The sequence below is a fragment of the Pleurodeles waltl genome, chromosome 5 (assembly GCF_031143425.1).
Source record: "Pleurodeles waltl isolate 20211129_DDA chromosome 5, aPleWal1.hap1.20221129, whole genome shotgun sequence".
Lineage (NCBI taxonomy): Eukaryota > Metazoa > Chordata > Amphibia > Caudata > Salamandridae > Pleurodeles > Pleurodeles waltl.
In genome coordinates this window covers 214,361,926-214,385,334 of record NC_090444.1, presented here as the reverse complement: position 1 = coordinate 214,385,334, position 23,409 = coordinate 214,361,926, and the positions used below count along the sequence as shown (strand labels likewise).

The 23,409-nt window shown below is 46.9% G+C and overlaps 1 protein-coding gene across 2 annotated transcripts; it reads right to left on the bottom strand.

Annotated features, from left to right (window-relative positions):
* Nucleotides 1–17,464: 17,464 nt before the first annotated feature.
* LOC138295552 (uncharacterized) lies at nt 17,465–22,588 on the bottom strand. 2 transcript variants are annotated; one of them, XM_069233920.1, is made up of 8 exons: nt 22,517–22,588; nt 19,382–19,590; nt 19,232–19,295; nt 19,084–19,147; nt 18,934–18,997; nt 18,782–18,845; nt 18,638–18,694; nt 17,465–18,510 (listed from the first exon to the last, which is right to left on the bottom strand). In XM_069233920.1, the coding sequence occupies exon 8, from the start codon at nt 18,460–18,462 to the stop codon at nt 17,701–17,703; it is 762 nt and encodes a 253-aa protein (XP_069090021.1). In that variant the 5' UTR covers nt 18,463–18,510; nt 18,638–18,694; nt 18,782–18,845; nt 18,934–18,997; nt 19,084–19,147; nt 19,232–19,295; nt 19,382–19,590; nt 22,517–22,588; the 3' UTR covers nt 17,465–17,700. The 2 variants fall into 2 exon arrangements, with proteins under 2 accessions (XP_069090021.1, XP_069090022.1); XM_069233921.1 differs by having other exon boundaries at nt 18,782–19,147; nt 19,393–19,590.
* Nucleotides 22,589–23,409: the final 821 nt, after the last annotated feature.

Below are 23,409 nucleotides of genomic sequence, written 5' to 3'. Positions count from 1 at the left end.
TTTGGCAGAACTTACATTCCTGATTATGCTACGCGTATAAAACCCTTGTACGAATTGATTCGCCCGAATTTTTCTAGTAGATTTTGGACGATTGAGCATACACACATACTACGAGAGTTACAGACTGATCTCTTAGCAGTTAAATACTTACACACACGGGACAATAAGACACATTTAGTCATCAGGGTGATACCTGGGGCTGTTGGGTTTACGTATGTCACCTTTAATGAGGGTGAGACAGTCCCGATTGCATACAAGTCCCACTTGTATTCTGTTGCAGAACAACGATTTGCACAGACTGAGAAAATACTCACTGCAGTACAGATGGCTGTGATTAAAGAAAGACCGCTTGCCCAGGGTCAACGCATCATTGTCGTTTCCCAGATTCCGGCCTTAGAGGCTGTTACAAAAGCGAGTGTTCCTAATTCGAAAGCTTTACACCCGCAATGGATACAATGGGCTACGTCTTTGACAGCCACTGATGTAGATTACATATTTGACCCTAAACTGCAGACTCAAGAATTTCTTCAATATGAAATGGAGTACCCAGTTCCTGCTGGTACATTACCTATTGACCAATATCAGGTGGTCATGTATACCGATGGCTCTGCGCAACCAGCGGTTGGGACTAAACAACAGTATTCTGCTGCATGTGCGGTGGTGAGCGGCACTATGGAGGGGGAAGTGTTCTGCCCCCAACATACTTATACTAAAACCTTGGGAGATTGCACGGCACAGCTGGCTGAGCTCAAAGCTCTATTGTTAGCATTGGAGCACGCGGATCCGGCGATTTTGACCTTGCTGGTCTGTGACTCCTACTACTGTGTTCAGTCTTTCAATGAATATCTGCACTATTGGAAGTTGAATGGGTTCCTAGATTCTAAAGGCAACACCATTAAACATAAATTGTTGTGGGGAAAGGTTGCGGATCTGAACGGGACGCTTCCTAAGGTCCATGTTGTGCATACACTTGGACACCAGCGCGTTGGAATACATGTTGCTGGGAATACTTTGGCTGATGAAGCCGCAAAGTCAGCAGTGGCTGTCGCCACTGTGGCCGCAGTGACTCGTTCGAGTTCCAAACCAGACACAGAGATTTCAGCTGCCATAAAAGCTACGGCTGATGGCACGCCATTTCCTAAAGGATATCCTTCTAAATATGGTTACTGCTTGAGTAGTGCGCTAAATGCTGTTGTTAATATTCCAGGCATTGGTGTACGTGAACTACCCAATAAAATTGAGAGACCTCGATTAATTTCTGCAGCACATGAGGGGGTGGCATCTGCTCATGCTGGTGTGGCTGCCACGATTTCCCTTTTACAGGCTCGTTACTGGTGGCCTGGTCTCTATAAAGAGACAAAGCAGTATGTCTTTTGTTGTGACGTTTGTCAACAAATTAAAGCTTCGTCGGCTAGACGCCCGCAGCAGACGCCCCTTCTGATTTCAAAAAAACCTTTACAGTGTGTGTACTTGGATCATTGTGGTCCGCTAACACCAGATAGTGCATACAAATATATATTGGTTGCTGTAGATTCGTGCTCCAGATTTGTGTGGGTATGGCCACAACACTCGGCTGACGCTCGAACTGTTATTAAAGATTTGCGCATCTTTGTCGATACATTTGCAGTTGCAGCTTTTCATTCGGACCAGGGCCCTGCTTTTGCCTCTAAGGCATTCAGGGACACCATGGCTTCGTTGGGGGTCCAACTCCAATTCTCGTCTCCATTTCATCCCGAGGGAAATTCTGTTGTGGAGCGTTTAAATCGTGATTTAAAGCAATCCTTAACGGCCAGAGTTATAGGTACGGGTCGTGGTTGGCTAGCCCACCTGTATGGAGTACAGAGAGCACTTAATAACTTGCCTATAAGGTCACAGGGGGTCGTACTTCATATGAGTGCCTGTTTGGAACACAAATGTATGTTCCTGATCTAGATGGTCCTGGTGTGGAGGCGGCGGATACGCCCTTTGACATAAATAATCGTGTCACTGTTTTGCAGGATTTACAACAATTCCGTGAAGATAACTCCTCTGCAAGTGCTGCCTCCTCAGGAATTAAGGATGAGCCAGTAACTCCTACTGGTTGGATACCCAGGATTGGGGATCTAGTGCGTGAAAAGGTCGCAGTAAAGAAAGAATTTGGTCCTTCTTATCGAGCACCTGTCCCTGTGTTAGGGGTTAGCGGCACGAGAACTGTGATTTTACTGCCGCTGCAAGGGGCCAAAGGAAATCGCTTTGTTTCCATTGATAATGTCAAGTTACAGCATGTGGCCGATTCTGTACAGCAGACCAAGAGGGACACCCAGTAGTTCCGGAATCCCTCTCACTACTGGGGAAGAAGTCCCGCTGCAAGTGATTTACACTGACGCTGTTTCCTCTCCGAGCTTGGGGAGGGTGGAAGATGATCTTGCGATTGTTCCACAGACGACAATTAATTTGGAATCTTTTTATCAAGTTGCTGTACGTTCTACTGATGTTTCTGAACATGTGGTTTATAGTGTGCCAAAGCGAGAGCCTCCATCTGCTTCTTTGTTCACAGTTGCACCTTTTGCAACAACTGCCTCTGGCTGCTTCAACGACACTGATGATGCAGTGTCCGGCTCCTCGTCCTCGATGTCTTCAATCCAAGGTCCACGTAAGCTGCTGAGATGGCTTAAACGCACATCTTTTGTTTTTCCTTGGAACTATTTGTGGCTTTTTATGGCTGTAATGACTGTTTTTTTGTGGTTGGGATTTGTGGTTACTTTTTTTCTAGTAATACATGGTCATTTTCTTCCTGATCGGTCTGACATTGAGCACGTGGAGACTGTGTTAAAACCACATTTTTCGTCTCATATGGTTCGAAGAGACTTATCCAATGTAAACATTTCTGCAATACCGATTCCGGATGGGATTGTGTGGGATAAAATAATGTTTGATATATATGGTCCCACTGAATTGATTCAAATACCGTATGTCCTCAAGTTATCAATGAATGATATTGTTATACCAGGCATTGTTTCTGATGATTGGGATGTGAAGACAGTAGATTCTATGCTGACAGATTTGCAATATTATACTGTCTATGACGATGAAGATGCTTACCAATTTAGAGATAATCATGGTGACATGTTTTTCTACAACTATTATGGACACCACTTTATTCATAAGGCTAGTAGCCCTAAGTCCATATTTAATTATGTGCAATGGGAACATTGCTCGACTCCTCCACAAGGGAGTTCGAAAACGTATTATGATAAATTTGCATATTTTTCTGGGCATGATCAACGAAATGCTAAGTCTTACTATTTTAAAGTTACTCCGTATTCTAATAAGCAAATGTTATTGACCAATACTAAATTACTGTATTCAAATTTGTTTGTATCTAAACTTTCGGTCGAGGGGTATGAATACTGGTTTAAGACTGTTGACTTGAAAAGTGTTTGGGGTACGAAAAATTGGCAGATGCGGGGCAGGGACACATTATTTAGAGCATGTATTATCCCTGTGCAGATGATTTTCCTCAGTGACACAGTACAACAGACTAGCTGTTTGGGCTTGGCAACAATTAGAGAGTTAACTTTGCCTAGTATACCTGTCCCTTCCAAATTAAACAACTGGCAGCACTATGTGAATGCTACTTTTAGTGAATTTACACATTGGGTCCAGAATGGTATGCTTAACACTTCATCGATACATCCGGGCGGGTGGTTATTATGGCCTATAGACACTAATAAGTATCATCAACGTTTTGTCACCTCTTCTGGGGGGTTCAGGACTAGTAGGGCAGACCCTCGTTACATTTCACCAGAACATGCTGATGTTATAACTACATACAGCGTGGGGAAGCTTTGTCAGCAATGGTTGAAGTCATCCACGCTGGATGCAGTTAAGTCACATCTCACGTTACTGTCTAATGATACTGATTTACAAGATTTTTTGTCAGGTCCCAAGATACCACGGAAAAAAAGATTTTTATACGAAGTTTATAATGAGATTTGGAAGCTTTCACAACAGGAGGCTGCAGCGCGGTTGAGGCAGATTGATCAGGAAAACCTGCTGCAGACTTTTTCTGTTGTTGATAATGGCATGCATACCCTTTCTGACCGTGTTTACACGATTGACAGCATTGTTTCCTCTGCTATTGACATTATTAAATCGGACATGTCTTCTTTATATCATGGGCAGAGTCAGACGCGGTCCATCATGCAGCTGGGTTGGACTCTTCAGACCTTGAAGGCAGGTCGCGTTCCATGGCAGCACATTCGTGCCAGAGAGATCTTTGTCTCCTTTAATTTGACTCGTCAACAACAGCTGATGGCTAAAAAGGAAGCGACGTATGTCATGTTGAATATTGAGAAATTGGAGAAACTGTCTTTCACGGTTGCTGAGATTCCGTCAGCTGAGTGGTTGATTCATGGGGTTATTAATCTGCCTATCTCCACTCTGCAATTTACTTCTTGTTTGAAGCTCATTCCGGTGGGTAGATATGAACTATTGGGAGACAGTTACATACACGAGGTGTGGGAGCTTCCCTTTCAATACAGATGTATTAATGGTTTGAGGGAGGTTTTTCTTAGCGGTAGTGAATACGAAGCTTCTGTCAGCCATTCTATGGTTTGTAAACAGCTGTCCTTGCACGGAGCGTGTAACGCTTCGATTGCTAACTTAGCTTGTTATCTGAAGGGAGTTCCAGTCCCGGTTATTAAAAACACTTTCCAGGTGCTTTCTAACGGCAGTTACATTGTTCTTAACAGCGAACTCTGCTGTGGCATGCGTGCCGGAATAGTTTACGTTGTCGTTGTCAACAAGGCCGTTACGTGCTGCGGGAATGTGTTGTTTCCCCCCACTCAAATTAGGGAGGTAGCGGACATCTGGCCTCATATTGCTACTTCCAAGGTTAATTTCGACAAGTTGAGTAGACTGAAGGCTTTATTGTTTCAAAAGCATGTGGCCCTTACATCTGCGATCGAGACCTACGCACTTCAGGTGGCAAGGTCATCAGCGGAAATACAGTCCCTTTTGAATACTAACTTTCCAAGTCACTTCTGTGAACTTGTGGGACGTATATTTAATGCTTCCAGCACTGCTGGTATTGCACATTTTTTCAAAGCCGTTGGTGTTGGTTTTGCTCACACCTTCTCTTCCATATTCGGTTTGATACCTTCGGCTATACACTCTATTTTCTGAAGCATTTTTGGGGGTTTCCCGATTACTTTGGCTTTATTGGCTGGTGTTTTGCTGTTGTTGCTATTTTTTCGCAATGGCTGTCCCGCCACAACAAGATCCTATATTGCTGCTCCCGTCAGCGCAGCTGTGTCGTGAACGCATGTTGCAGCATTTTGGAGCAACACTCCTGGCCCATTTGGAGTGTGACTGGTCTCTGTCATTTCGACCGGTTTTGGATTGTGTGCAACCCGTGTTTCGGTGCCTTTGGTGCTCGTTTGAACATGCACTGGCTTTCTGTCTCTCGCTGCAGCGCCCTCCAGTGGTCGATCCTGATCTGTTGATGTTCCCGATTAGGGCTCATTCCCAGACTTGTGCACTACGGTTGCGTTTGCTTCGTGAGGCAGTTTATGAGATTCCCTTCCTGGAGGAAGATGGTTTTGTCTCATTCATAGGCCCTGCACGGGGTGCCGCCCTGAATGGTTTTGGGGCTTTGGAACACACCTGCTCCATGGTACTTTGTGGCGTGGATCTTCCGATATTGACATATATCGAAGTGGAGGAGCTCCTACTTTCTATTGCTTCTGTTTAACAATTGGATTTTTTCCCTCTCCTGCAAAATTGACTTTATATTGAATTTGGCTTTATCGTCACATGTTTCCTAAATTTATGACTTTGTTGTCTTCTGACCTTGTCGAAATATGTATATAATTTTAGGTATTGTTTATATCTGGGGCATATTTTTATATTATTGGAACCACTTGCTACCGACAAGGGGAGGGTGTAGTGTGGTTAGTTTTAAGTATCCTTTGCGCGTTAGCTTCAGGCTTTAGGCCTTTGTGCACTTTGCCCTGGATGTATTTTATTCATTTGCTTGCAGTTTAGAGCCTCTGTGCACTTTGCTCTAAATGCTTTTTATTAGGCTTCGTACTGTTACTTTTCAAATAGCCAGTTCTACGGTTTTGTTTTTTATTCATATCACACTGTTTAGCCTACTTCAGCACTGGAGTTCTCCATAACACATTCACTCTATGCTTCAGTCAAGGATACAGTCTGGTACATTGCCGATAGACGTGGTAGGAATTTAGACTTGGCATTCCTGCGTAGGGACATTTTGTGATCACGCTGACATGTTAGTTATAAAATCACTTTCTTGTCCCAATACACGCAAGAGGGAGATTCCGACCAGGTAACCACAACTAGACGCTGACTGCCTCGTTGCAGATGCTGAACCAGATCACAGGCCTTTGCTCAGGTATGAGGGCTGATGTCTCCCCAGTGATTCAGAAAGGCAAGCTAGAAGCTTAACATGCTGTGCTCTAAATAGAACAAGCAGAGGGAGAGTAGAAACTGTTAGGCACTATGATAACTTTGTTCTTATGTTTTACTCTCCTGGTGACTATTTCAATCCTACTGTGTTGTATTGTTCTGGTTATTGCGGCTCACGCCTTATTATCTAAAATACAGTCGTTTTATTAAAACATTATATAAAACCTATACTGTCTTAGTCATTTGTATATGAGATCATATTGTAAATGAGAGAGTTGGTTTGGATCTGAGTGACCACGACTTCCCTGAGAATTTCCAAAGATGTCATGCGCTCGGCTGCCCAATCATCTCTTCCCCGTGGGAGAAATGAGGCACTGCTAGTTAGCCGGAGCAAACACCGGATTTAGGGTGACAGAGTTCCTTACACGTGGGTCAGACTCAGTCCCCCACACCTTTATCGATCCTGCTGCCTAGAAATCCAGTAGTCTCATTTAGGATAATGAGAGCCCACGCGACAGTTGCAGACACAATAACATCCACTATTTCCATAGTCTCCCCTCCTCCTCTACCTCCCACCCAGTTACGTCCACACTCACACATGAATGCACTACATCATCATCCACTACCAGCATCACCACCACACCAAGCAGAACACACACCTCACTGACAGACCCTCCACAACATCCATGCACACGTCCCCTGTGTCCTCTCCCACCATGTCTGTCCCCCCTTCTAAAGTACACAAACGCAAGCACTCAGACACCCAACTGCCATCCACCTAACAACAGCATACAACCCATGCACCTGCACCCAAATCCAGCAGACAAACACCTCCAACAACCACTCCCTCATCCTCCACTCCCATTTCTTCTCCCTCTTCCACCCCAATGTCCCTAAAAAGCTTTTCCTTTCCACCATTGACCTCCTCCCCACCCGTCTCCCCGTCCTGCACGTATGGCCAGGGTATCAAGAACCCAGCCAAACACCTCAGCCAACAGTCCACGGGCCCAGTTTCATCAGCACCTACTCGTGATGGAAAGGATTCCAGACCACAAATACTGAAGGGTAAGGAGCCTTCACCAGCCAGCAAAAAGGGTAAGGAGCCTGCACCAGCCAGCAAAAAGGGGATGGAGCCTGCACCAGCATCTGTCACAGAGCCCCCTCTGCCAGCCGTGGCTGTGCAGCCATCAGTGAGTGCAGGGGCTGAGCAGGAGCCTCCCATTACCACCACAGTGCAGCCATCGGAGGGTGCAGGGCCTGAGCAGGAGTCTACCACTACCACCACCACCACAGTGCAGCCATCAGAGGGCGCAGGCGCTGAGCAGGAGCCTCCCACTACCACCATCATCACAGTGCAGCCATCGGAGGGTGCAGGGGCAAAGCAGGAGCCTCCCACTACCACCACCACAACAGTTCAGTCATCACCGCCGGCGGACGCCATATGATCCAGCCTCCGTGGGCTGCTGTGCGGCTTGCTCCCACCAGAACCAGTGGGCAAGATACCCACTTGAGAGACTGTGGCCTTGACCTCCCCAGGACCAAGCACAGGCATGTTGCCCCCTCCAGAACCAGTGGGCAAGTCACCCACTCGAGAGACTGCAGCCTTGCACTCCCCAGGACCAACCACAGGGCATGTTGCCCCCTCCAGAACCAGTGGACAAGCCACCCACTCAAGAGACTGTGGTCTTACACTCCCCAGGACCAAGCACAGGGCATGTTGCCCCCTCCAGAACCAGTGGGCAAGTCACCCACTCGAGAGACTGTGGCTTTGCACTCCCCATGACCAAGCACAGGGCATGCTGCCCCCTCCAGAACCAGTGGGCAAGTCACCCACTTGAGAGACTGTGGCCTTGCCCTCCCCAGGACCAAGAACAGGGCATGTTGCCCCCTCCAGAACCAGTGGTCTTGTTTCCGCAGCCAGCTGAGGTACCCCCCCCCCTTCCCCCTGAGGTGCCTGCTTATTTGCCAACTGATGCCCCTGCAGTGTTCTCTCCGAATTGGTGCAGGTAACTAATGGGGCCTTGGACTTTACCCTGTGGCCATGTGGCCCCTGTGAACTGAGGCCCGGGCAGTGTCCCTTTTTTGTACATTTGTACATATCTGTTGCATTGCCAAATCGAACTCTTAATTTTGAAGTTGATCTTATTACAATCACCTTAGTCAATTCCTGTTGTCCTTGCATTATTCAGCTGATTTACGGTGATAAATTGTTATTTTGGTGCAGCTGGTTGTGTGTATGGTGTGTGTGTATGGGTGTGTGTGTTGTGCATGTGTGTGCCACTCTCGGTTTCCTCCCCCCTCCCTTGTGAGCTAGGCGGCTGTACTCACCGTCATCATCTTCGCCGGCGTTGGTGTTCGTGCTGGATCATAACGTAGAAGATCATTGGAAAGACTTGCAGTTCTGGTTCCATGGCGGCGTGGTTCTTCCCTGTGTCTCCAATGGTGAGTACTTTCACTTCTGAGTTCTCTTTCTGCCAGGCTTTTGATGCCATTAGTACCACCCCGGAAAAGTTGGCGGTTTGGCATGTCATAATATGGTGGGCGATACTTTGTCTTCCGCCTGGCTGTAGGTGGCTACCGCCGTGGTGACTGTTCTTTCCGCCCTGGCGGTCGGTGTGGTACATTGGCTGTCTTTCGGAGATATAATCGCAATGGTCATAATTTGGCGGTAGTTACCGCCAGCCTGTTGGCAGTATTACCGCCACTTTATCACCGACCGCCAGGGTCATAATGAGGGCCATAGACTTGTTCTTCTGGACTCTTGGTTGCCCTGTTTTGTTTTGCCTCCTTGCTGTGCCCTGTTGTTGCCTGTACTTTGTCTGTTTTTTCCTGCCGTTTTTCTGTCCCCTGCCTGCCGCCCTTCCATCTCCCTGCCAGCCCCTCCCACCTCCCAGGACTACTTATGGAGGCCGCTGTCTGACTGTGCAGTGGGCGCGCGCAGTGGGTGCTCCAAAGGCAAGCCCATCTGCGCCCGTCTGCATCTGGAGCACACCCAGCAGCAGGAACCCTGGACCTACTCACCCCCACAGATACTTCTCTGTGGATCTCCGTGCTCTCGACCCTGGGCGCAACAATTGCTGCCTCGCATCACCCTGCTACACAGCAGGACCATTCAGCTGCACCCACAGCCGATACTCCTCCACCCCAGGACTGACTGCCATCACAGCCACCAGTGCCTAACCATCCCCACTGACTGAGATGACCTCAGAACTCAGGTGCATCCTGTTCAATCTTCGATCGCTCTGCAAACACGCAACCGAAGTCTGGGATACCATCTCCATGGATCGGGGGCATAGGTTGGTCTTCGGGGGTTAAGGTGCGCACTGGTGAGGACACACGTTAGTACAAAACTTACACGCTCAGTGGCTCAGGTGTGGCCATTTGCAGGGTGCCAACACAGTGTTGGGAGGCCAATGCTATCCTATGGAGACAGGGGGTATCCGCTGCAGTGCTGCTCACAGGTGATTAAAGCAGGGCCAGAGGTCGGTCTCCTGGTGTTGTGGTAGGTACAAGTGGGGCCACAGCTTAGCACCAAATTTACGTTCTCAGCGGCTCAGGGTCAGCCGGGTGCAGAGTGCCAGCACAGCACCGGGTGCCCTATGTATTTTAATGAAGGAGATGGCTTTCAGAAATGGGCTGCAGGCTCTGGCCAGGAGGCCAGTTGGGGTCAACCCATAGCTGCCCAGGTAAGTTGAGATATCAGGGGTCATAGAGGCACCAACAGTTCAGCTCACCAAGGCCCAGGGGCTCTGGGTGCAGGGGTGTCTTTATGCATCTGAATAAGATCATCAGGCAGGTCGCGGTCAGAGGGATCCCTCAGATTTAGGCTACAGGTGTCACTGGGGAGTCTGGCAGGGGTCATCCCATGGTGGACTCTTGGCCGGAAGCACCACGGGACCTTCACTGGACAGGTGGGCCACATGGACTTGGGACTGGGGCGTCAGGTACAGTGGTCACTTCCAGCATTGGGTTTCATGGTTCCACAGGCAGGCTTCCTTTTCTTTAAGTACAACAACAAAGGTGGTTAATGCCATACGTTTGCACAGCCAATCCAATATGTATATGTCGTTCTGGGAAGGATCCAAAGTTTCTGTGGAGATTTTTCAACGTGGGTGCCAGCCTGGTGTAACACCCAACCACCATGGGTTTCAAATTTGCTGACTGGAAGGCCAATCAGAAATTAAAATTGTCAAGGTATACCAGGGCTCACCAAACTTAGTCCAGCACTGTTCATCCAAGTGGAAGAATAAAATCAGAGTCCAAAGCCACGTAATTAATGATAAGGTTTATTCTTGTCACAAAATGGTAAGTCCAATATATAGCTACAGTCGACACGTGTTTCGTCACATTGACTTTATCAAGGCTGCAGATCAGATTACTTTTCTTTAAAGATGTATTCTTCTGGACCGGTCCTCTGTCCACGGGAGTTCTAGGTGTTTCTCGAAGGCAGGTAGTCCTCGAAAGGCTTTGGAGGCCACTGGGCTGCAGGGCGGTCGTCTTCTTGGCGCAGGTTTCTTTGAAGGCTGCAGACAGTTCGGTAGGGCTGAGACCAAGTCAGTGGTGTCTTCAGTCTTCTCTGCTGGCGATGGGTCTGGTTCTTCTTAGGTTGCAGGAAAAACTGATTCTAGGGTTCAGGGCTGCCACCTAAATTCTGAATTTAGGAGAGTTACCAAGAGTGTCAGGTGGTAGCCAATGGTCTACGCATCTTTAGGGTGACTACACCCTTCCTATGACCACTACCTTTGGGGAGTGGCATAGCCCTAACCCTATTGACCTAATTCCTTTCATGCAAGATGCTGGAATTTAAAAAGTAGTCTCCACTTCAGTTTGTCCAACTTAGGGGTGGGACTGGCATGAAGTAAGCACTTCTACTAATTTACTTTATTTTCCCGCCAGTTCTGCTGCCACAAGTGGGTCTGGAACTGGGGGTCGACCTCCTCCTCCATTATTTGGAAAGGCCTGTGTAACATTTCAAAGGTGGCAAGGACTTTGAAGATCCCTGCCATGGAATGTCCATTGTGCCTGGGAGAGGAGGTCACACCTCTGCACAGAGCAGGCCTTTGTTCTGAGCCCTCGTGAGCACTGGATCTCACCTCAGGGGGGTCAGAACATTGTCTAAGGTGACTGTACTGGTTTTGACCAGTCAGTACCCACGCTAGGAGTTGATAGGTTTTGCAGGGGGCACCTCTAGGGTGCCCTCTGGGTGTATGTATTAATAAGTCCATCACTGGATCCAGTGAGGGCTTATTAATATGAGATATTTGATACCAAACATCCCTATCTTGAGTGCAGCCATCATGTAGCTGGGGAACTCCTAGTGACAATTGTGAAGCACATTTACTTAAAATGGCGTCTCTGTTTACTTGCTATGTCTGAGAATCCACAGAGACATAGCGGGGGCATATCTGCTCAGGCAGATATGTCTTCACAGATAATATAATGCACCCTGCCTTGGGGGCTGGAAGGCCTGTCAGAGGGGTGACTAACATATATTGCATGCAGTGTTAGTGGATAGGGCACATGGGCTGTGTGCCATGTTGTGTTTTCATTTTGGGTCTACACCATGACCCGCAGTCTGCAGAGGCAGCATTGGGTGCACTTGGGTGAGAGGGCCCCTGAGGGTGGCACAATCTGTGCTTCAGCCACCAGGGGCCTTCCTTTAGTACCCATGCCCTAGTTCCAGGGGTGTCATTTACTAGGGGCTTACAGTGGCAGCTAAAGGCTTGCCAATTGGAAAAAAGACTGTGTGGTTTTAAGGAAAGAGGTCTGGCACTGGGGACCTGTTTAGCAGGGACCCAGTGCACTTTCAGTCACAATTACACCAGAAACCAGGAAAAAAAGTGTGGGGGACACATCAATAAGGGCACTTTCCTACAGGACACCCTCCCAAACAAAAGAGGATGAAGCTAACCCTTCCCAGAGGAGTCGTTTTCTTCTGAGTGGAAGAACCTGGAAAGGCCATCTGCATTGGCATGGTCAATCCGAGGTCTATGTTCCACTGTAAAGTCCATTCCCTGTAGGGAGACGGACCACCTTAGCAGTTTGGGGTTTTCTCCTTACATTTGCATTAGCCATCTGAGAGGCCTGTGGTCAGTTCATACTAGGAAGTGAGAACCAAACAAGTGTGGTCTTAGCTTCTACAGGGACCAAACCACAGCAAAGTATTCCCTCTCAATGGCACTCCAATGCTGCTCTCTGGGGAGTAACCTCTTGCTAGTGAAAGCAACAGGTTGGTCATGACCATCATCACTGATTTGGGACAGGACTGCCCTTATCCCATGTTCAGAGGAATCTGTCTGCACAATGAACTGCTTAGAGTAAACTGTAGCTTTTAGAATAGGTGCAGAGCACATTGCTTCTTTCAGGGTGTCAAGGCCTATTGACAGCTGACTGTTCAGTTTGCAGTTTACCTTTTTGGGCATCTTTTTGGATGTGAGTTCTTTGAGGGGTGCCACAATTATGCCATGGCCCTTCAAAAACCTTCTGTAATACTCAGTCAAGCAAAGGAATGCCCTGACGTGGGTCTGGGGTGTTGGAGTTACCCAGTTCAGAATAGTCTGGATCTTGGGTTGGAGTGGTTGAACTTGGCCACCACCAACAAGGTGTCCCAAGTATACAACTTGACCCTGCCTTGTCTGGCACTTTCTTGCCTTGATAGTGAGGCCTGCACTTTTCAGAGCCTCAAGGACCTTTCTGAGGTGGATCAGGCGATCTTGCTAGCTAGAGCTGAAGACAGCAATATCATCTAGATATGCTACACTAAAGACTTCTAACCCAGCAAGGACTTTGTGCACCAACCCCTGGAAGGTGGCAAGGGCATTCTTCATACCAAAGGGCATAACAGTGAACTGGTAATGCCCATCAGATGGAGAATGCAGATTTTTCTTTTGCTCCTGGAGTCAGGCCTAGCTGCCAGTACCCTGATATAAGATCAAAAGTACTCGGAAATCTGGTTGTTCCCAATCTGTCAATGAGTTCATCTCCTCGAAATTGGATGGACATCTATCTTGGTCACTGCATTAAGACCCATGTAGTCCACACAGAACCTCATCTCTTTCTTTCCACCGTGGGAATGAGCTTTAGGGTCTACTGCAAATGGGCTGGCCCGGGGGCTCTCTGAGTGCTCACTGAATCCCAATTTCACTATTTTGCTAACTTCAGTCTTGATGCTCTCCTTGACATGGTCAGATTGCCTTTATATTTTGTTTTTGAAAGGCAAATTATCCCCAGTGTCCACATCATGGGTACATCAGGTAGTTCTGCCAGGGGTCATGGAGAAGAGTTTAGCAAACTGGTGCAATGCCTGTCTGTAGTCAGCCTGCTGCTGGTCAGAGAGGGTGTCTGAAAAGACTACTCCTTCAACTGAACCATCTTTGGGATAGCTGGAGATGAGAGGAGATCAGGGAGAGGCTCACTCTCAATTTCCTGTCCCTCATCTGTGACCAAAAGCATGGTCAGCTCAGCTCTGTCATGGTAGGGTTTCAGGCAGTTTACATGGCTCACCCTCTTGGGGTGACTGCACCTGCCAATGTCCACCAGATAGGTGACTTCCCCTTTCTTGTCTAGGCTGGGGTAGGGTCCATTGCACTTATCTTGGAGGGTGCTAGGGGCCACAAGCTCCCACAGCCATACCTTCTGCCCAGGTTGGTACACAATCACTGCAGCTTTTTTGGTCAAACCAGAGCTTCTGGAGTTCTTGGTTGGCCTCAAGGATTTTCTTTGCTTTTTTCATGTACTTAGCCGTCCTTGAACGGAGGCCAAATACATAATCCACTATGTCAAGCTTGGGTTCTCTGAGAGGTCGCTCCCATCCTTCCTTCACAAGGCAAAGTGGTCCCCTAACAGGGTGCCCAAACAAAAGTTCAAATGGGCAGAAACCCACTCCTTTCTGTGGAACTTCTCTGTAGGCAAAAAGCAGGCAAAGAAGTAGGACATCCCATCTCCTTCTGAGTTTTTCAGGGAGCCCACCAATCATGCCTATGTACTGGGGCTAATGAGGGGGTAGTGAACTTATAAGCCACCCTACACTGTGCCAATGTGATTCTGGTAGCTAGACCTGAAGTTGGTACCTCTTTGTGACACCTCCTCCATTTGAAAACCCACTATGGTTAAATACCAATAAGTGCTCTAGCTACTGCAGGGGCAGTAGTAGTCCTTAGGCAGATTGTTTCAGGGTTCCTGGTGGCCTGATCCACTACCACCATTATAAATCTGTTCACTGATTCTGTTGGAGGGTCAGGGGGACCCCATCCACTGGAAGTAGAATTAAGGGGGCCTTTGATTGTCCACCTGTCTTGCCACTGGCCTGACATGTGACACAGGAGTTGCAAAATTCCTTTACTTTCTGGGACATACCTGGCCAGTAGAAGTGGTTAACCAACCGACTCCACGTTTTTGTCTGTCCAAGATGCCCAGCTAAAGAGATGTCATGGGCCAATGTTAGGAGAAACTCGTTGCATTACTGAGGCACTGCCAGTTTCCTGGTGGCACCAGGTATAAGGGCTCTGGCCTCAGTATACCAAAGTCCCTCCTCCCAGTAGGTCCTGTGGATACCACTAACATCACCATTTTCTCGTGCAGCAGCCTGCTGCTTCAGGCCTTCAAGAGTGGGACAGGTTTGTTGTCCCTGGCTCAAATCTTCCTTAGAGGGCTCCCCTGGTCCTAGGAGCTCTGCTGTGTAAGGCCCAAGCTCTTGAGGCTCAGTTCCCTATGGGGCTGTTAGGTCTTCTCTCGGAGGGGAAAGATACTGTTCTGTGACCTGTTTGGAAGCTGGTACCCCAGTCTTCCTGCCTTTTCTCCTGGTAGGTTGGGCCATTATTCCAAGCTCCAACTTTGCCTTGCTTTGTGCTATTGTTTTCACACAGACCCATTCACAGATACCCAGCATAGCTGTATGGGTGTTCCCCTCACCCTCAGCCCAGGCTTTGGAATCCAGATAATTTCCTAGCAGACATTGGACAGGTATAGCAGGAGATAGCATCACCTACTTTGGGCCAGTAACCCCTCCCAATTCTAAGGACACCATTGCCATGGGATGGACCTTAGCCTGATTATCAGCATTGAGGACAGTATGGCCCTCATTTTGACCCTGGCGGTCCAAAGACTGCCAGGGCCACGGCGGCAGTCTCACAGCTGACGGCCCGGCAGTGAAGATCGCCACATTATGAGTGTGGAGGGTTGGCCTCCTCCAACCCGCCACTCCCCGTTTATACCGCCAGGGCAGTTGGACAGCCGGGTCGGAGATTAGCATCTCCATCCCGGTGGTCCACTGAAGACCGCCTGTGGTATAACGAGTCGGCTTTCCACCAGGGCTTCCACAGCGGTAGCACCGCCACGAAAACCCTGCCGAAAAGGCTACTGGTGACAGGAAATTTCTTTCCTGTCACAGGCAGATGACTCCACCAAACCCCCCCTGCAAACCCAATACTACCCAACCCCCCTTCCAGACCAGCACCTCCATCCCCCAACCAATGTTCCCTCTAATTTTTTTCCACTGTGTGCGGCAGTGTAAGGTCTCTGTGCGCTACAGCGAAGGATACGTGCGCCAAGAAATTTACCATTCACGCGAGCACAGCGCATAACTACCAAGATCTTTGGCATTTGCCTCTCCATAGCTTTGTTTTACCACTAAAGCAAAAAAGGGTTATTTGTATAAACATTGCTCCATGTAATAGGGCATTAAGGCAGTTTTGTGACCTGCTGGCACACCCCAAGGACCTCACCTGTTGAGTGCCACCTACACCCCAGTTCGAGAAAACAGAAATCAGGAAGTTGAACCATTATGAAACTTTAATGAATACTCTCAATGTGCTACAGAGGGCCATGTACATCAAATAGAGCACGTTGTACAATTAGTTAACATTTACAATTTGATGAACAAATACTGATAAATGCCATGAGACTCCTGCCAAGAGACAGGCTGAGAAATGTTCTTACCCAAGCCACATAGTGACTGTAGGAGGAGCCGCATCAGAGTTTAGACAAGTCAGGTGCCAACAGTAGATGTGTGACATGTTTGTTTCTCTCGCCGGTCCTTGCCATTCTTCCAGTGCTGATAAACTCGGTCTAAGTCAACCTTCCTATTTGAGAGGTAAGCCTTTGTCCTCATCAGCATATCTAGGTGACACGCCTCAAGTCTGTTTCTTAATTTGGACTTGATTGCATTCATGAGGCTGAATCCTCGTTCACAGTCTGCACTTGAAGCCTGGAAAGTTGCACAGACATCAACAAGCTGAGATACAACACTATACTGTGCAGCATTCCACAGAGTGAAATTCACCATGTCTTGAAAGGTCCTAAACAATCCGCTTTTTGTATGTTCTGCCACCACATATTTATAATCTCTGTATTGCTGTACAACATCATCAGGGGTGTCACCATCACCCATGACCAAGACCTTCTTATACTTTTCAACAAGTCTTTGTACATTTTCAGTCCCAAAATCAAACTGTGATTGTGGTGTTACTGCATGGAAATCAAAGCTTGTCCATTCCTTCAATTCATCTTCTGGGAACCTTCTTTCCATGTGCTCACAAAGAAGCTTAATGAAAGATAACATCGGCTCACTATCATACTCTCGGTCCTCTCTGTACAAAGCCATCAGATCTCTTACTGTGTTGCTCCAAAAGACTGTGTCGCCTAAGTACTGTTGCTTTATTTGACCAATGTTTGCTCTTGCATACTGTACAGCTTCAATATTGGTAAAAGAGCTTTTCTGAAACAATTTGCACAAAGATGCAAGTTCACCCAGAACGTCATTCAGTGCTGCAAAGGAAATATGGTAGTTGGCGTCAGATAGTTTTTTGTAGCAATATTTAGCAATTGGGTCATTTTCCTCAACTCTTTCATGATCAAAGTATTTGAGAGCAACCTCATAATTACACAAGAGTGCACCAACAGCAAAATGCCTTGAAAGCCACCGCACTTCATTGAGTGGCCAAAAGGAGACTGCTTCACATTCAGTGACCAAAGCAATTTCATTCAGCTTGGACTTCCTTACAGGTGAGTGGGAGAACACAGTGTAGACAGTCCTCAGTAATGTTTCTATTTCCCTGATTATCAGCACTTTTTTTCAGGCATCATCAACTCCCAAATCCTCTCTGTGTGCAACACAGTGCTGCTCAACTAGATGGGGAATGGATTGTTTGAGGCGGGTGGCAACACCATTGTTCTTTCCCAGCATCACTGATGCACCATCTGATCTAAACATGACCATTTTCATAAGGTCCAGCTTATTGGCAGTGTAGAAGTCTTTTACAGCTAAAGTGATAGCCTCCGCATTGCATATACTCATACAATTCCCCCAAACACTGTTTTGTGCTCTGTTGATGTTACAAATCGGATTTTGAAGTAGAGGATGAGCAATTTTGTAACTGAAATATCTGTGCTCACATCAATTATCAATGTGTGATACCGAGCACTGCGCAGTTCTGCCATGAAGTCAGAGCGTATCACGCTGTTGATGGCCTCCAAAAACTCAAAGGCATAGTTCTTGCTTCTCCAGCTGTCTGGTATCTTCACATACAATGCGATGTGGTCATGGATGTCTTGAACAGATAACATTGAAGTGTTTATTTTGACTGCTAGCAACACACTGTTGATGAGAATCTTAATCTCCTCAGGCAGAGATCTTTGCCGTTCAACCACTTCTAGTCTGTTTGCTCTGTCACTGGCGGTTTCTGTCAGCATGGTGCGCACTCCAGAACCCAGCCTGGCAGCTGCACTTTTATTTCTTAGGGTCACCAAAGCAGATTCATGAACTTTGCTACATAGATGGCGTTTCAAGTAGTCCAGCTTCCAGCCATCACTCCATTTCTTCCCAGTAGAAATGTCCCCTGCGATCTTTGCTTCTGCACATACTTTGCAAATCAGGCCTACTTCTGGATTGTATAGAAATAGCTCTCCCAGTTGTACGCGAACCTTGCTTCGTGACTTCTGTGTCTCGGTCTCCACAATTTCTTTCATCCATTCCTCTTTGAACACAAGACAGCATTTCTTCCTTTGTGGTGAAGCACTGCTCTCTGCAGAAGTCACAGCTTTGCGCTTGAACATTTTGGTGGCTTTGGTGGCAATCAGTCTGAGCCTACTATGCCGCAAAGCCTGCAAAAAAAAAAAGGGGAACATTTTTTAAACTGAGGAACATTATTTAAAGTTGGTTCTTATGCTATTGAATGCAGTCAACCAGACAAGTCTGAGCTATCTCTTAGAAAATGTAGCAAGTAATTACCTGGGCCTTTCTGTTTGTTCTTACACCTGCCTGTAGATGTAACACTGTCTGCGAAGTCTGAAATAGAAGAAAAAAATGGTTACAGCACATGCTTATGTTCCAATGTTTCCGATGTACTACAAGGAAAAACTACTAAATAATCACCTGGTCTTTCTGCTTGTAGTCACTTCTGCCTTTTCTAATCTATGATTAGCACGGCCTAAGAAGCCTGCAAAAGAACAAAAAAAGGGTTTGAAGAATGTTGTTATATTATAACGTACTGGGTGCGACACAAGTGAAATCTACCAAATAATTACCTTGTCTTTCTGCTTCTACTCACATGTGCCTTTTGTAATCGATGAGTAGTGCTGTCGGAGATGCCTGCAAGAGAAGAAAAGGTGATTAAAGTAGGTTGTCAGATTCCACAGTACTAGGCGCACCACAATGGAAATCTGCAAAATTATTACCTTGTCTTTCTCCTTCTACTCAAGTGTGCCTGTTCAAGTGTATGTGTAGCTGGGTCTAAGATGCCTGTAAAAGAGGAAAAATTGATTAAAGCACCTGATCGTTTCAATGCCTCATATTCACCAGAAGGAAAAACTAGCAAATAATAACCTGCTCTCTCTGCTGCTACTCCGGTCTGCCCGTCCTCCTCTATGACCAGTCTTGTTTGAGATAACTGCAACAAAAGAAAATATGGTTAACATTTGGTTACAGCATTTTGCCATATTAATATGTGCCAGGTGACCCAGATGGGGGACCTACGAAATAATTACATGGTCCGTATGCTTCTACGCATGTCAGCCCCTTCAAACCTATAACTTGCTCGGTCCGACAAACCTGTAATAGAAGCAAAGGTGTGGATCATGAATGTGATTTATCTAGAGACCCTTAATCCCACCTGGAACGTCTACAGAGTTACCTGGTCTTCCGTGGTACTCACGCCTGCCCGTTCAAATCCAAAAGCTGACTGTCTGTAATTGGAGAGAAGATATTCAGCATAGGTTTTAGGAGTTACAAAAACATTATTCATGACAGTTCCAGAGCAACTGAATAGTTACCTGGGGTTTCAGTTTAGACAAACTCTGGTTCCATATTATCATCCATTTAGAAACCTACATCATGCGTTAGACCTTAGATGATGCAGCCTTTACATGCCTCAAGTTATCTGCTCGCCCACTCGCTATGACTAATTGGATTTTATAAGGGTGGGCTAGGAAGGAACTTACAGGGAACATTGCCTATGAGAGCAGTAGGTCGCACAATAATGAAAAACGACTTTGGGAGATTTTCATTACCATGACATTTAAAACTTAATAGTTCAAGTATTTTACTTACTTAGCACCCTGCCCTATGGGCTACCTAGGGCCGACCTTAGGTGTGACCTATGTGTAATAAAAGTGGAGTTTAAGGGTTGGCAAGAGGATTTAAATGCCAAGTGAAGGTGCAGTTGCAGGCCTGAGGGATGTTTACAGGGCTATTTGAATGGCTGGCACAATCAGTGCTGCTGGCCCACTAGTAGAAGGCCCTGGGTAAATGATATACAACTTTACAAGGGACTTACAAGTAAATTAAATATGCTAATTGTGTATACACCAAGGTTAGCATGTTTAGGGGAGTAGCACATGCACTTTAGCTCTGGTTAGCAGTGGTAAAGTGCTCAGAGTGCTAAGGCCATCAAAAAAACACAGCAAAAACAGGAGGTGAAAGGCAAAAGGTCTGGGGTAAGACCACTCTAACGATGCCAGGTCTAACAATTGCCACTAATTGGTCCCTTAAAATCTTTGCTTTCTACAAACTTCTGGATGCCTTAGATTATCCGTTCTGGGGCAAATGTGTGGTAGGAAAGCAACTCTGCTACTTAATTTGAGCAGGTTGATACCAGTTGGGGGCTACTGGCACTTATTTTGTGGGACCAGCACTTATTTACCCTCATCAGACATTTCCCATGAGTGAATAACACAAAACATAAATAGATGGAAGAAGAGAAAGACAGAAAATCTATCACCAAGGTAGAAAACAGAAAAGCACAGACAGTGAAAAGCAGGGTGGGGCTGTGCCTGGGGGCCCCTGCACTGCCCATGCCAGGTGCATGGGCAGTGCAGGGGCCCCCAGGGGCCGCGCGACTCCCCTTCCCGCCAGCCTTTCCATGGCAGTCTCTACCGCCATGGACAGCCTGGCGGGAAGGGGAGTCATAATCCCCTGGGCAGCACTGCAAGCAGCACTGCCCTGGCGGATTAAAACCGCCGGGACAACCATGGCGGAAAACCGCCGGGACAACCATGGCGGGAAACTGCCGGGACAAGCCTGTTGGCGGTACAATCGCCAAAACAACCCTGGTGGTCTTTGATTGCCAGGGTTGTCATGAGGCCCTAAGTTTCCTAAATTAATGACCTATATTCTGAGAGTAACCTAATGATGACTTCAGTAATCTCAATTTGCAATGTACACATTCTTATCTAGGAAGGCTTCATAGGTTGGCCACTCTGGAATGAGACATTGTTTACCGGCACTGGCCTACAGGAAGCCTGGATTAAGTATATTCTGTTCTATTTTACAAAGTCTTCTCTTTTTGTTGACCTACACCCATAAATTAGGTAGATGTAATCGCCAGGTGTAGGAGTGGAGTTGGTGACCAATATAGTATCTTTCATACTCATATGGCTGCATTATGAACACTTCAGTGCATGAAGTGGCATCACTGCATCCGGTAAGTACCAATACTGCAATTTGTGGTATTTTAGCAAGTGCAGTAGTAACTCCTGGTTTCAGCTTCAGCACCTCAGAGTGGTGAATATTGTGATAATGCAACATGGTGTTCTCTCATTGCCTGTCTTTTGAGGCATTTGCCCACACGACATTTGTGTGGTGGAAAAAGTGTTATGTTGCTGCGTGAACTATAATCCTAATTCCTGTGCAAACTCCATTTGTAACCAAATTGGGATTACCAGTACTATCTTCCCCAAGCTATCAGAGATAGAGAGAGCCATCTTAAGTTTAGGAAAACGTTGGAAACATGGGTTATCTAATTCTAGTCCTGTTTCTGGTTTCTTTTGTCCATCAGAGTTTTATCGCCATGAGACCACTTTTGAGGTCGTTTTGGGGTGCTTCATAAATAACCATGTAGATAGGTAGATAGTCCTTCCACTGGCTTTCTTTTGAGTTACTAACACCTATCATTCATCTTCTCTTGGTACTAAACAAATACGGCATTCTGGCCAGCATCAGCTCTGGGAACTGAATGTCTTTTAAAGAAGAGATGGAATACAGGGATGAATGCGATCACCCCACACATTCAAGATCCATTTTTAAATCCCACAACTATTCAGGAATTGTTGCTACGACTTAGCAGTGAAAGAGAGCCAGTGCTGGTTGAACAATACATTTGAGTACTCCTTCGGGTAAATAATTATCTTGTGTAGTCATGATGTTAAAATTATTGCCTCAAATTTCTTATATGAGTATTTCAGATTACAATAGTTGAACAGTTTTGCTAAAACGCCAAGCAGCAGGGTTTTACATAGTTAAGCATGAACTCTTTTGGAGTTGCACCATTTCTCCATCTGTTTTCGAAGACCAGTATAAAATGTAAATATTTGGCAACTAGTGAATAATGAAAATAATTAGTGCTTTTAGCTTTGTCCCTTTTTATTGCTCTTATCAGGAATTATGTACGTTTTAGTGTCAGTTTAGCATTCTCTCCAGGAAGCGAGTCTATTTCAAGTTAGGTTAGTTCATTAAAGTAACAATTGTACCATGGAAACACACATTTTATTGTGAATATCCTTTGTCGCTAAGAGTCTGAAATAAAATTAGGATTTACACATTAATAAAAAGCGTGCTGGCACAGACGTGTGCCCATGATATCGGAACGCTGTATGTACAAGGAAGGACACTTACCTGCTTGCATTTGATGCAGGGGGTTCTCCTCCGGTCGCCGTTTCTTGACCTGCTCTGCCACGTCCTGCTCTGCTGCGAAGGGAGTGACCGTGTTTTCGCGCTGTTTCTTTTTTAAAACGTGGCGCTGACGTACGGTTTCACTCTCTTGCATGAAGCAGTGACGTGTCATGCAGGCACTGACGACGTGGTAAACAAATTGCGCGCTCGGCAGAGAGGCCTGCGCGGTGGGCGAAGAATGGTGCGTGTGCACTTTACAGGGAACAATGCCCCCAGCCCCCTTCCAGAACAGCACCCCCCTTTTCCCTGCATGCACGCACACACACACCCACACGCACCCTGCTTACACTTATTCACATACACTTACCTACATGCATTCACTCACACGCATCCATACACGCATTCAGTCACACACATCCATACTCACATTCACACAAACATTCTAACACGCACTCACTTCAGCAATCATACACGCATTCACTCATTCACACACACATACACATGCATTCAAACACCCCTAAACACATGCCTACACACTTACTTTCACACACGCAGACAACATCCACTCACACACGCACACACAACACCCCCACCCTCCCACCCCCTTCCACTGTCGGACGATTGGTTTACCTTGTCCGGCGAGGAGGTCATCCGGCAAAGAACAGAAACAGGCACTTCCACCACCAGCAGCACCCTGCCAGGCCGTATTACAGGTCGTGATATGACTGGCAGTGTCCTTTTGGCGGGGTGGGGCCAGTGGTGGAACCGCCCATGCGCTTCCAACCACCAGCACGACTACTGGAGGATTTCGGCCCTAATTGTGGCGGAAATTATTCAGTACTCGTAATATGGTGGTTGGAAGGTCGCCAGTGCTGGTGCCCGTGGCTTCGGGGGTC